We start from the raw sequence: 15000 nt of genomic DNA on the forward strand, positions 1-15000 counted from the left end.
CACACATATATATATACACACATACATCTACACACACACACACATATATATACACACATACACACACATACATCTACACACACACACACACACACACACACACACATATACACACATACATATACACACACACAAACATATTTACATACATATATACACATATGTACACACACACACACATCTACACATACACACACACATACACACACACATACACACACATATATATACATACATATACACATACACACAAACATATATTTACACACATATACATACACACACATATATACACATATGTACACACACACATACATCTACACATACACACACACACACACACACATATATACACACACACACGCACAAACGGATACGACTTATTGCGTCCCCCGTTTCCCCCGCAGGATCCGTCCAACCTGCAGGGCAAAGTCCAGAAGCACCAGGCCTTTGAGGCGGAGCTCTCGGCCAATCAGAGCCGGATCGACGGGCTGGAGAAGGCGGGGCAAAAGTTGACGGACACCCAGCACTACGCCTCCGAGGAGGTGGAGGCCCGGCGGAGCGAGGTCCTCAGCCTGTGGAAGAAGCTTCTGGAAGCCACCGAGCTGAAAGGTGGGGGGTTACTAGGAGTATTAGGATTAGTAGTAGTAGTAGTATTAGTAGTAGTAGTATTAGTATTGTTATTAGTGTTATTAGTAGTAGTAGTAGCAGTATTATTAGTATTACTAGTAGTAGTATTAGTAGTAGTATTAATTAGTAGTAGTAGTAGTAGTAGTAGTGTTATTAGTAGTAGTAGCAGTATTATTAGTATTACTAGTAGTAGTATTAGTAGTATTAATTAGTAGTAGTATTATTAGTAGTATTATTATTATTAGTAGTAGTATTATTAGTATTAGTATTGTTATTAGTAGTAGCAGTAGCAGTATTATTAGTATTACTAGTAGTAGTATTAGTAGTATTAGTAGTATTATTAATTAGGATTATAACTATAATACCAATACTATCAGTAATACTATTAATACTATTAGTATGTGTGAGTATTGTTAGTAGTATTATCAGTATTGTTGATTTTAGTATTACTATTAGTAATAATAATATTAAATAGTATAATTATAATACCAATACTATTAGTATTACTATTAATACTATTAGTATATGTTAGTAGTATTATCAGTATTATTGATTTTAGTATCACTATGAGTAATATTAATTAGTCTTATAATACTAGTACTAATAGTATTACTATTAATACTATTGGTATATGTTAGTATTGTTAGTAGTATCATCAGTATTATTGATTTTAGTATTAATATTAGTGATAATAATATTAATTAGTCTTATAATACTAGTACTAAAAGTATTACTATTAATACTGTTAGTATATTACTATTACCACTGCTATTACTATTATTACTACTACTAGCACTACTACTATTACTATATTACTATTAGTATTATTATTACTATTAGTAGTAATTACTAATCACTAATTACTATTAGTGATAGTAGTAATATCACTGCTATTACTATTGCTATTATTACTGCTGCTGCTACTAGTACTACTACTACTATTTCTACTATTACTGTATTACTATTATTATTATTATTATTACTACTATTACCACTGCTATTACTATTATTACTACTACTAGCACTACTACTGTTACTATATTACTATTATTACTACTATTACCACTGCTATTACTATTATTACTACTACTAGCACTACTACTATTACTATATTAGTATTATTATTATTACTATTATTACTACTATCACTGCTATTACTATTGCTATTATTACTGCTGCTACTACTACTAGTACTACTACTATTTCTACTATTACCATATTACTATTACTCTTATTATTATTACTATTATTATTACTACTATTACTACTACTACTATTATCACTACTAATACTATTATTACTATTATTGCTATTATTACTACTACTATTATCGCTACTATTACTATCATCACTACTACTACTATTATTACTGCTATTACTATTACTATTATTACTACTACCACTAGTACTAGTACTACCACTACTACTACTACCACTACCACTACTACTACTACCACTACTACTAGTGGTGCTAGTAGTACTAATACCGTTACTATATTACTATTATTACTATTATTACTACTACTGTCACTATTACTGTTACTATTATTACTAACACTGTCACTACTATTACTATTATTACTGCTGCTGCTGCTACTACTATTATTACTATTATTACTATTATTATTATTACTACTCTTACTACTCAACCCTCCCCTCCCTCCCTCCCGCCCGCCCCAGGGGTCAAGCTGCGCGAAGCCAACCAGCAGCAGCAGTTCAACCGCAACGTGGAGGACATTGAGTTGTGGCTCTACGAGGTCGAAGGTCACCTGGCCTCGGACGATTACGGGAAGGACCTCACCAACGTCCAGAACCTCCAGAAGAAACACGCCCTCTTGGAGGCCGACGTGGCCGCCCACCAGGTGCCGTTTATTACTACTAATATTAAAAAATAATAAAATAATAATAATAATAATAATAATAATAATATAAAACTACTGCTACTACTACTACTACTACTACTAATAATAATAATTCTTAAACACCCCGCCCTCCCCAGATCATATGCCATGGGAGAAAAAATAATAAAAAATAATAATAATATTATTAATAATAATAATAATAGTAATAATTCTTAAACACCCCGCCCTCCCCAGATCATATGCCATGGGAGAAAATAATAATAATAATAATAATAATAATAATAATAATAGTAATAATTCTTAAACACCCCACCCTCCCCAGATCATATGCCATGGGAGAAAATAATAATAAAATAATATAATGTAATATAATATAATTAATATAATATAATATAATATAATATAATATAATATAATATAATATAATAATTATTATTAATAATAATAATAATTCTTAAACACCCCGCCTTCCCCAGATCATATGCCATGGGAGAAAATAATAATAATAGTAACAATAATAATAATAATAATAATAATAATATAATATTAATAATAATGATAATGATAATAATATTAATAATAATAATAATAATAATTCTTAAACATCCTGCCCTCCCCAGATCATATGCCATGGGAGAAAATAATAATAATATAATAATAATAATAATAATAATAATAATAATTCTTAAACATCCTGCCCTCCCCAGATCATATGCCATGGGAGAAAATAATAATAATAATAATAATAATAATAATAATAATAATAATAATAATAATTATTATTATTATTATTATTATTATTGGGGCGCCCCCTCTCCTCCTTAGGGGTCAGGGGCTATTGGGGCGCTCCCCACAGGCTTTCCCTACCCCATTGCTCCTTTTCTCCCCTCCTCGGGGTCTATGGGTCTCCACCGTGGGTCGCCGGCCTCAGCTGCCACCTCTCCTCCTTAGGGGTCAGGGGCTCTCAGGGCGCCCCCAACAGGGTTTCCCTACCCCATCCCTCCTTTTCTCCCCTCCTCGGGGTCTATGGGTCTCCGCCGTGGGTCGCCGGCCTCAGCCGCCCCCTCTCCTCCTTAGGGGTCAGGGGCTCTTGGGCCGCCCCCTCTCCTCCTTAGAGGTCAGGGGCTATTGGGGCACCCCCCACAGGGTTTCCCTACCCCATTGCCCCTTTTCTCCCCTCCTCGGGGTCTATGGGTCTCCGCCATGGGTCGCCGGCCTCAGCCACCCCCTCTCCTCCTTAGGGGTCAGGGGCTCTCAAGGTGCCCCCCACAGGGTTTCCCTACCCATTGCCCCTTTTCTCCCCTCCTCGGGGTCTATGGGTCTCCGCCGTGGGTCGCCGGCCTCAGCCGCCCCTCACGCACGATGCTCCCTTTCCAGGACCGGATCTCAGGGCGCCCCCTCTCCTCCTTAGGGGTCAGGGGCTCTCTGGTGCCCCCCTCTCCTCCTTAGGGGTCAGGGGCTCTCGGGGCGCCCCCTCTCCTCCTTAGGGGTCAGGGGCTCTCAGTGCGCCCCTTTTCTCCCCTCCTCGGGGTCTATGGGTCTCCGCTGTGGGTCGCCGGCCTCAGCCGCCCCCTCTCCTTAGGGGTCAGGCGCTCTCAGGACGCCCCCTCCCATCCTTAGGGGTCAGGGGCTATTGGGGCGCCCCCCACAGGGTTTCCCTACCCCATCCCTCCTTTTCTCCCCTCCTCGGGGTCTATGGGTCTCTGCCGTGGGTCGCTGGCCTCAGCCGCCCCCTCTGCTCCTTAGGGGTCGGGCTATTGGGCCGCCCCCTCTCCTCCTTAGGGGTCAGGGGCTCTCTGGTGCCCCCCACAGGGTTTCCCTACCCCATCGCTCCTTTTCTTCCCTCCTCGGGGTCTATGGGTCTCCGCCGTGGGTCGCCGGCCTCAGCCGCCCCCTCTCCTCCTTAGGGGTCAGGGGCTCTCAAGGTGCCCCCACAGGGTTTCCCTACCCCATTGCCCCTTTTCTCCCCTCGTGATCTATGGGTCTCCGCCGTCGCTCGCCGGCCTCAGCCGCCCCCTCTGTTCCTTAGGGGTCAGGGGCTCTCTGGTGCCCCCCTCTCCTCCTTAGGGGTCAGGGGCTATTGGGGCGCTCCCCACAGGCTTTCCCTACCCCATTGCTCCTTTTCTCCCCTCCTCGGGGTCTATGGGTCTCCGCCGTGGGTCGCCGGCCTCAGCCGCCCCCTCTCCTCCTTAGGGGTCAGGGGCTCTCAAGGTGCCCCCCACAGGGTTTCCCTACCCCATTGCCCCTTTTCTCCCCTCGTGATCTATGGGTCTCCGCCGTCGCTCGCCGGCCTCAGCCGCCCCCTCTGTTCCTTAGGGGTCAGGGGCTCTCTGGTGCCCCCCTCTCCTCCTTAGGGGTCAGGGGCTATTGGGGTGCCCCCCACAGGGTTTCCCTACCCCATCGCTCCTTTTCTCCCCTCCTCGGGGTCTATGGGTCTCCACCGTGGGTCGCCGGCCTCAGCCGCCCCCTCCCCTCCTTAGGGGTCAGGGGCTCTCGGGGAGCCCCCTCTCCTCCTTAGGGGTCAGGGGCTCTCTGGTGCCCCCCACAGGGTTTCCCTACCCCATCGCCCCTTTTCTCCCCTCCTCGGGATCTATGGGTCTCCGCCGTCGCTCGCCGGCCTCAGCCGCCCCTCACACACGACTCTCCCTTTCCAGGACCGGATCGACGGCATCGCCATCCAAGCCCGCCAGTTCCAGGAGGCCGGCCATTTTGACGCCGGAAACATCCGGAAGAAGCAGGAGGCCTTGGGGGCCCGGTACGAAGCCCTACGCGACCCCATGGCGGCCCGGAAGCAGAAGCTGGCCGACTCGCTCCGCCTCCAGCAGCTCTTCCGGGACGTGGAAGACGAGGAGACCTGGATCCGGGAGAAGGAGCCCATTGCCGCCTCCACCAACCGAGGTCGGTTCCTTCGTTAATCGTTCCTCATCAATTAAGAATAGTCATGATAAAATTATTTTTACAAATTATTGTAAAAATAAATTGTATTTTGTATTTTGTATGGTGTATTGTTCTCTGTTTTTGTTCAAATCTTCTGGTTTATTCATGTGATTTTCTTCTTTTTGGAACTTTAATCAATATTAATTAAAAAAATTAAGTAAAATAAATCCGTGATTCGTTCCTCGCCGCCGAGGTAATTAATCGGTCGGCTTTAATGGCTGCTAATTTGATTTCTTTGATTTTTAAATTTTTATTTTTATTTTATGTTTTCTATTGTTACTCTAGATTTTAGATTATATTACGTTATTATATTGTACTATTTTATATTTTAATTTTATACTTTATATTATTACTTTAAATTTTATACTTTATATTATATTATATTATGTTATTATACTATATTATTATATCTTTTATATTTCTATATTATATTATATCTTTTATATTATATTGTTATATTATTATTTTCTTTTATATTTTCTTTTATCTTTTAATTTTATATTTTATATTATTATATTATATTATATCTTTTATATTATATTGTTATATTATTATTTTATTTTTTATATTTTCTTTTATCTTTTAATTTTATATTTTATATTATTATATTATATTATATTATATTATATTAATTATATTATATATTTTTATATATTATATCATTTTATATTTTATATTTTAATTTTATATATTATATCATATATTTATATTTTATATTTTATTAATTTATATTTTATATTTTTATATTATATTATTTATTTATATTTTATATTGCATTATGATTTCCACACTGATGATGATGATGATGATTAGTGGGTGACGATGTCCACATAATAATAATCATTATCATCATCAGTGTGGAATAGATCATAAATATTAATAAGTAATTAATAACTTTAATATTACTTACTATTATTATTATAAGTATTAGTAGTACTATTATTACTATTACTAATTGGTAATTAGTTATTAATATTTATGATCTATTCCACACCGTTGTTTATTATCATTAAGAACTTTCAAGAGAATTTTTATTTTTCTCCTTGGAAGCAAATAAATGTCTCAAAAAAAAACAACCCAGAAGGATTTTGATTTTTGGAAGCCTAGCAAGTGGGGTATAAATGTTATTATTATTATTAATATTATTATTACTAGCCAGCCAGATGGGTGGGAATTATTATTATTATTATTATTATTATTGAAACCCAGCCAGATGGGCGGGAAATAATTTATTATTATTATTATTATTATTATTATTATTATTATTATTAAAACCCAGCCAGATGGGCGGGAAATAATTTATTATTATTATTATTATTATTATTATTATTATTATTATTATCCCTTCCAGGCAAGGACCTCATTGGGGTCCAGAACCTCTTGAAGAAGCACCAGGCCTTGCAGGCGGAAATTGCCGGACACGAACCCCGGATCAAGGCCGTCACTCAGAAGGGGAACACCATGGTGGAGGAAGGTGGGTCCGAACAGGTTGGGTTAGGGGTCAGCGCTAGGGTTGGGTTAGGGTTAGGGGGCAGTGCTAGGCTTGGCTTAGGGGTTAGGGTTGGGTTAGGGTTAGGGGTCAGGGCCAGGGTTGGGTTGGGGTTAGGGGTCAGTGCTAGGGTTAGGATTAGGAATAGGGTTAGGGGTCAGTGCTAGAGTTGGGATAGGGCTAGCAATTGGTTTAGGGTTGGGTTAGGGGGTCAGTGCTAGGGTTGGGTTAGGGTTAGGGGTCAGCGGTAGGGTTGGGTTAGGGTTAGGGGTCAGTGCTAAGGTTCGGTTAGGGTTAGGAATAGGGTTAGGGGTCAGTGCTAGGGTTGGGTTGGGGTTGGGTTAGGGGTCAGTGCTAGGCTTGGGTTAGGAATAGGGTTAGGGGTCAGTGCTAGGGTTGGGTTAGGGTTAGGGGTCAGCGGTAGGGTTGGGTTAGGAATAGGGTTAGGGGGTCAGTGGTAGGGTTGGGTTAGGGTTAAGAATAGGGTTAGGGGTCAGTGCTAGGGTTGGGTTGGGGTTAGGGGTCAGGGCTAGGGTTGGGTTAAGGTTAGGGGTCAGGGCTAGGGCTGGGTTAGGGTTAGGGGTCAGTGCTAGGGTTGGGTTGGGGTTAGGAATAGGGTTAGGGTTAGGGGTCAATGCTAGGGTTGGATTAGGGTTAGGGGTCAATGCTAGGGTTGGGTTAGGGTTAGGGGTCAGCGGTAGGGTTGGGTTAGGGTTAGGGGTCAGTGCTAGGGTTGGGTTGGGTTGGGGTTGGGTTAGGGGTCAGTGCTAGGGTTGGGTTAGGGGTTAGGGTTAGGGTTAGGGATCAGGGCCAGGGTTGGGTTAGGGTTAGGGGTCAGTGCTAGGGTTGGGTTAGGGTTAGGAATAGGGTTAGGGGTCAGTGCTAGGGTTGGGTTAGGAATAGGGTTAGGGGTCAGGGCTAGGGTTGGGTTAGGGTTAGGGGTCAGTGCTAGGGTTGGGTTAGGAATAGGGTTAGGGGCAGTGCTAGGCTTGGGTTAGGGGTTAGGGGTTGGGGTTAGGGTTGGGTTAGGGTTAGGGGTCAGGGCTAGGGTTGGGTTAGGGTTAGGGGTCAGTGCTAGGGTTGGGTTAGGGTTAGGGGTCAATGCTAGGGTTGGGTTAGGGTTAGGGGTCAGCGGTAGGGTTGGGTTAGGGTTAGGGGTCAGTGCTAGGGTTGGGTTGGGGTTGGGTTAGGGGTCAGTGCTAGGGTTGGGTTAGGGGTTAGGGTTAGGGATCAGGGCCAGGGTTGGGTTAGGGTTAGGGGTCAGTGCTAGGGTTGGGTTAGGGTTAGGGGTCAGTGCTAGGGTTGGGTTAGGGTTAGGAATAGGGTTAGGGGTCAGTGCTAGGGTTGGGTTAGGAATAGGGTTAGGGGTCAGGGCTAGGGTTGGGTTAGGGTTAGGGGTCAGTGCTAGGGTTGGGTTAGGGTTAGGAATAGGGTTAGGGGTCAGGGCTAGGGTTGGGTTAGGGTTAGGGGTCAGTGCTAGGGTTGGGTTAGGAATAGGGTTAGGGGCAGTGCTAGGCTTGGGTTAGGGGTTAGGGGTTGGGGTTAGGGTTGGGTTAGGGTTAGGGGTCAGGGCTAGGGTTGGGTTAGGGGTCAGGGCTAGGGTTGGGTTAGGGTTAGGGGTCAGTGCTAGGGTTGGGTTAGGGTTAGGATTAGGAATAGGGTTAGGGGTCAGTGCTAGAGTTGGGATAGGGCTAGCAATTGGTTTAGGGTTGGGTTAGGGTTAGGGGTCAGCGGTAGGGTTGGGTTAGGGTTAGGAATAGGGTTAGGGGTCAGTGCTAGGGTTGGGTTAGGGTTAGGAATAGGGTTAGGGGTCAGTGCTAGGGTTGGGTTGGGGTTAGGAATAGGGTTAGGGCTAGGGGTCAATGCTAGGGTTGGATTAGGGTTAGGGGTCAATGCTAGGCTTGGGTTAGGAATAGGGTTAGGGGTCAGTGCTAGGGTTGGGTTAGGGGTTAGGGTTAGGGGTCAGGGCTAGGGTTGGGTTAGGGTTAGGGGGCAGTGCCAGGCTTGGGTTAGGGGTTGGGGGTCAGGGCTAGGGTTGGGTTAGGGGTCAGTGCTAGGGTTGGGTTAGGGTTAAGGGTCAGTTCTAGGGTTAGGGTTAGGAATAGGGTTAGGGGTCAGTGCTAGAGTTGGGATAGGGCTAGCAATTGGTTTAGGGTTGGGTTAGGGGTCAATGCTAAGGTTGGGTTAGGGTTAGGGGTCAGGGTTAGGGGTCAGTGCTAGGGTTAGGGGTCAGTGCTAGGGTTGGGTTCGGGTTCGGAAGCAGGTTCCGGTTAGGGGTCAATGCTAGGGTTGGGTTCGGGTTTGGAAGCGGGTTTGGGTTCAATGCTAGGGTTAGGGGTCAATGCTAGGGTTAGGGATCAGTGCTTGGCTTGGGCTAGGGTTAGGGGTCAGCGCTAATCTTGGTTTAGGGTTAGGGGTCACTGGTATGATTGGTTTAGGGGTCAGTGCTACGATTGGGTTAGGGGTCAACGCTAGTTGTGGGTCAGGGTTAGGGGTCAGTGCTAGGGTTGGGTCAGGGTTAGGGGTCAATGCTAGGTTTGGCTTAGGGGTCAGTGCTAGCCTTCCCTATCAACTTAGGGGTCACTGCTGCGCTCTGTTCCGGATTCGAATTCCCATTTCAACTCCTCTCTCTTCCCCACCGCACCGTGCGCATCCCGCTTTATTCCTTTCTCCTTCCTGTCTCCTCCCCTTCCTGTCCCCGCCTCTTCCTGTCCCCACCCCTTCCTGTCCCCCATAATTTTCCCCATAATATTTATCGATTTTCATTATTATATTATCTTTTCTTTTCTTGTCTTTTCTTTATATTATATTCCCTTCGTCTTCCTCTTCCTGTCTCCTCCCCTTCCCCTCCCCTTCACTTCCTCTCCCCTTCACTTCCTGTCTCCTCCCCTTCCTGTCTCCTCCCCTTCCTATCCCCTTCACTTCCTGTCTACTCCCCTTCCTCTCCCCGCCCCTTCCTGTCCCCGCCTTTTCCTCTCCCCTTCCCTTCCTCTCCCCGCCCCTTCCTTTCCCCTTCACTTCCTGTCTCCTCCCCTTCCTTTCCCCTTCACTTCCTGTCTCCTCTCCTTCCTCTCCCCGCCCCTTCCTGTCCCCGCCTTTTCCTCTCCCCTTCCTTTCCCCTTCACTTCTTGTCTCCTCCCCTTCCTCTCCCCACCCCTTCCTGTCCCTGCCTTTTCCTCTCCCCTTCCCTTCCTCTCCCCGCCCCTTCCTGTCCCCGCCTTTTCCTCTCCCCTTCCCTTCCTCTCCCCGCCCCTTCCTTTCCCCTTCACTTCCTGTCTCCTCCCCTTCCTTTCCCCTTCCTGTCTCCTCCCCTTCCTATCCCCTTCACTTCCTGTCTCCTCCCCCTTCCTGTCCCCGCCTTTTCCTCTCCCCGCCCTTTCCTCTCCCCGCCCCTTCCTATCCCCTTCACTTCCTGTCTCCCTATCCCCTCCACTTCCTGTCTCCTCCCCTCCCTCTCCCCGCCCCTTCCTGTCCCCGCCTTTTCCTGTCCCCGCCCCTTCCTCTCCCCTTCACTTCCTGTCTCCCTATCCCCTCCACTTCCTGTCCCGCCCCTTCCTGTCCCCTCCACTTCCCGTCTCCCTATCCCCTCCACTTCCTGTCCCGCCCCTTCCTGTCCCCAGGCCACTTCGCCTCCGACGATGTCAGAGCCAAGCTCTCCGACTTGCACCAGAAGTGGGAATCCCTTAAAGGGAAAGCGTCCCAGAGGCGGCAGGATCTAGAAGATTCCCTGCAGGCCCAGCAATATTTCGCCGACGCTAACGAGGCCGAATCCTGGATGCGGGAAAAGGAGCCGATCGTTAGCAGCACCGATTACGGAAAAGACGAGGATTCGGCCGAGGTGGGTCCCAAAATCGGCTTTTTTCGCCCGAAAAATTGCATTTTTTTTTCCCCGTTTGCGAAAAAAGGAATTGCAGAATTGCAATGGGATTTATTTGGATTTTGGTTGCAAATTTGGTTGCAAATTTTTCATTTGCAAAAAAAATAAATAGCATAGTTGAAATTGGAATTATTCCGGTCCTGTTGCAAATCTAGTTGCAAATTTTACATTTGCAAAAATAAATAAATAGCATAGTTGAAATTGAATTATTCAGGTCCTGTTGCAAATCTAGTTGCAAATTTTCCATTTGCAAAAAAAGAAGCAATAGCAGAGTTGTAACTGGGATTATTTTTGTGCCGTTGCAAATCCAGTGGGTGCTGAAAATTTGCAGATTTTCCATTTGCAAAGAAAAGATTGCATTTGCATTCCATTTGCCAAAAAAAATTGCATTTGCTTTCCATTTGCAAAAAAAGATTGGATTTGCTTTCCATTTGCAAAAAAAAAGATTGCATTTGCATTCCATTTGCAAAAAAGAGATTGCATTTGCATTCCATTTGCAAAAAAAGATTGTATTTGCATTCCGTTTGCAAAAAAAAATTGCATTTGCATTCCATTTGCAAATCTACTTGCAGCTTTTCCATTTGCAAAAAAAATAAATAGCACAATTGCAAATGGATTTATTCAGATTCCGTTATATTATATTGCAATTTTGCAAATCCGGTTGTTGCCATTCAAATTATTCTGGTCTCCTTGCAAATCCGGTCGGTTCTCAAATTTTGCAAATTTTCCATTTGCCAAAAAATAATAATTCAATAGTACAATTGCAATTCTACTTATTCAGTATATTATATTATATTATATTATATTATATTATATTATATTATATTATATTATATTATATTATATTATATTATTTTTATTTTTTATTATATTTTTATTATATTTTATATTATATTATATTATATTATATTATATTATATTATATTATATTATATTATATTTTATATTGCAATTTTGCAAATCCGGTTGTTGCCATTCAAATTATTCCGGTTCCATTGCAAATCTGGTCGGTTCTCAAATTTTGCAAATTTTCCATTTGCCAAAAAATAATAATTCAATAGTACAATTGCAATTCTACTTATTCAGTATATTATTATATTATATTATATTATATTATATTACATTACATTACATTACATTACATTACATTACATTACATTACATTATATTATTATATTATATTTTTTTATATATTTTTTATATTTTTTATTATATTGTATTATATAATATTGCATTATATTCTATTATATTGCAATTTTGCAAATCCGGTTGTTGCAATTCAAATTATTCCGGTTCCATTGCAAATCTGGTCGGTTCTCAAATTTTGCAAATTTTCCATTTGCCAAAAAATAATAATTCAATAGTGCAATTGCAATTCTACTTATTCAGTTTATTCTATTCTATTCTATATTATATTATATTTTTATTATATTTTTATTATATTTTAAATAAAATTGTATTATATAATATATAATATATAATATATAATATATAATAATATTATATATAATTATATTATATTATGTTATAATATATAATATATAATTATATTATATTCTATTATATTGCAATTTTGCAAATCCGGTTGTTGCCATTCGAATTATTCCGGTTCCATTGCAAATCTGGTCGGTTCTCAAATTTTGCAAATTTTCCATTTGCCCAAAAATAATAATTCAATAGTACAATTGCAATTCTACTTATTCAGTTTATTCTATTCTATTCTATTCTATTTTTTTATTTTTTTATTATTTTTTTATTATATTTTATATTATATTGTATATTATAATATATACTATATAATAATATTATATATAATTATATTATATAATATTATGTTATAATATATAATAATGTTATGTTATGTTATGTTATGTTGTATTGTATTATATATTTTTATTTTTTATTATATTTTTATTATATTTTATATTATATTGTATTATATTATAATATATACTATATAATTATATTATATTATATTATATTATATTATATTATATTATATCATATCATATCATATCATATCATATCATATCATATCATATCATATTCTATTCTATCATATTGCAATTTTGCAAATCCGGTTGTTGCAATTCCAATTATTCTGGTCTCCTTGCAAATCCGGTTGTTGCAATTTGAATTATTCTCGATTGATTCTGTCCTTTTTTCTTCCCGTTTTTCAGGCGCTCCTCAAAAAGCATGAAGCGCTGATGTCGGATTTAAGCGCCTACGGCAGCAGCATTCAAGCGCTGCGGGAGCAAGCCCAGGCCTGCCGGGTAAGCATATAATTAATAGTAGTAGTAGTAGTAGTAGTAGTAATTAGAAGAAAATTAATAATAGTAATAGTAATAGTAGTAATAATAATAACGGCAGCAGCATTCAAGCGCTGCGGGAGCAAGCCCAGGCCTGCCGGGTAAGAATATAATTAATAGTAGTAGTAGTAATAGTAGTAGTAATTAGAAGAAAATTAATAATAGTAATAGTAATAGTAGTAATAATAATAACGGCAGCAGCATTCAAGCGCTGCGGGAGCAAGCCCAGGCCTGCCGGGTAAGCATATAATTAATAGTAGTAGTAGTAATAGTAGTAGTAGTAGTAAGAAGAAGAAGAAAATTAATAATAATAATAATAACGGCAGCAGCATTCAAGCGCTGCGGGAGCAAGCCCAGGCCTGCCGGGTAAGAATATAATTAATATTAGTAGTAGTAGTAGTAGTAATAGTAGTGGTAGTAGTAGTAATAATAAGAAGAAAATTAATAATAATAATAACGGCGGCAGCGTTCAAGCGCTGCGGGAGCAAGCCCAGGCCTGCCGGGTAAGAATATAATTAATAGTAGTAGTAGTAGTAGTAGTAGTAATAATAGTAGTAGTAGTAGTAGTAGTAATAAGAAGATTAATAATAATAATAACGGCGGCAGCATTCAAGCTCTGCGGGAGCAAGCCCAGGCCTGCCGGGTAAGAATATAATTAATAGTAGTAGTAGTAGTAGTAATAATAGTAGTAGTAGTAGTAATAAGAAGAAGATTAATAATAATAATAACGGCGGCAGCATTCAAGCTCTGCGGGAGCAAGCCCAGGCCTGCCGGGTAAGAATATAATTAATAGTAGTAGTAGTAGTAGTAGTAATAGTAGTAGTAGTAGTAATAATAAGAAGAAGATTAATGATAATAATAATGGCGGCAGCATTCAAGCGCTGCGGGAGCAAGCCCAGGCCTGCCGGGTTAAAATACTATTATTATTATTATTACGCGGAAGAATATGATATATTATTATTAATACTATTACTGCTACTACGAGTAATAATAATAATAACGGCGGCAGCATTCAAGCACTGCGGGAGCAAGCCCAGGCCTCCCGGGTAAGAATATAATTAATAGTAGTAGTAGTAGTAGTAGTAGTAACTACTAATAGTTATAATAATTACTATTAGTACTATTACTATTACTAAGAATATATTAGTATTATTAACAACAACAACAAAACAACAAAACAAGAATACTACTAGTAACAGTAGTAACAGTAGTAGTAGTAGTAGTAAATAAGTAAATAAATAATATAAATCATTAGTAATCCCCGCATCTCTCCACCCAGCAACAAGTTGCTCCCACCGACGACGAGACCAGCAAAGAGTTGGTCCTCGCCCTTTATGACTGCTATTATTATTACTACTACTACTACTAGTTATAATAATAATAATTACTATTAGTACTATTACTATTACTAAGAATATATTATTGTTAACAACAACAACAAAACAAGAATACTACTAGTAACAGTAGTAGTAGTAGTAGTAGTAATAAATAAACAGATAAACAAGTAATATAAATCATTAGTAATCCCCACATCTCTCCCCCCAGCAACAAAAACAAGAATACTACTAGTAACAGTAGTAACAGTAGTAGTAGTAGTAAATAGAGAAATAAATAAATAATATAAATCATTAGTAATCCCCGCATCTCTCCCCCCAGCAACAAGTCGCTCCCACCGACACCCTCGCCCTTTACGACTATTATTATTATTATTACTACTACTACTACTAGTTATAATAATAATAATTACTATTAGTACTGTTACTATTACTAAAAATATATTATTATTATTATTATTATTATTAACAACAACAACAAGAAGAATACTACTAGTAACAGTAGTAACAGTAGGAGGAGGAGGAGGAGGAGTAAATAGTAGTAAATAAATAAGAATATATT

The 15000-nt window shown here is 40.5% G+C and overlaps 1 protein-coding gene across 1 annotated transcript in view; it reads left to right on the forward strand.

Annotated features, from left to right (window-relative positions):
- SPTAN1 (spectrin alpha, non-erythrocytic 1) overlaps nucleotides 1-15000 on the forward strand; it is a 120100-nt gene that overhangs the window by 52092 nt on the left and 53008 nt on the right. Inside the window, exons 13-18 of the mRNA XM_080991219.1 lie at nucleotides 408-612; nucleotides 2311-2492; nucleotides 5147-5390; nucleotides 6781-6903; nucleotides 10539-10756; nucleotides 12976-13068. Of these exons, the coding sequence (XP_080847345.1) occupies nucleotides 408-612; nucleotides 2311-2492; nucleotides 5147-5390; nucleotides 6781-6903; nucleotides 10539-10756; nucleotides 12976-13068 (1065 nt within the window). The remainder of the gene's footprint in view (nucleotides 1-407; nucleotides 613-2310; nucleotides 2493-5146; nucleotides 5391-6780; nucleotides 6904-10538; nucleotides 10757-12975; nucleotides 13069-15000) is intronic.

The sequence above is a fragment of the Podarcis pityusensis genome (genome assembly GCF_964106645.2).
Source record: "Podarcis pityusensis genome assembly, chromosome: Z".
Classification (NCBI taxonomy): Eukaryota; Metazoa; Chordata; class Lepidosauria; order Squamata; family Lacertidae; genus Podarcis; species Podarcis pityusensis.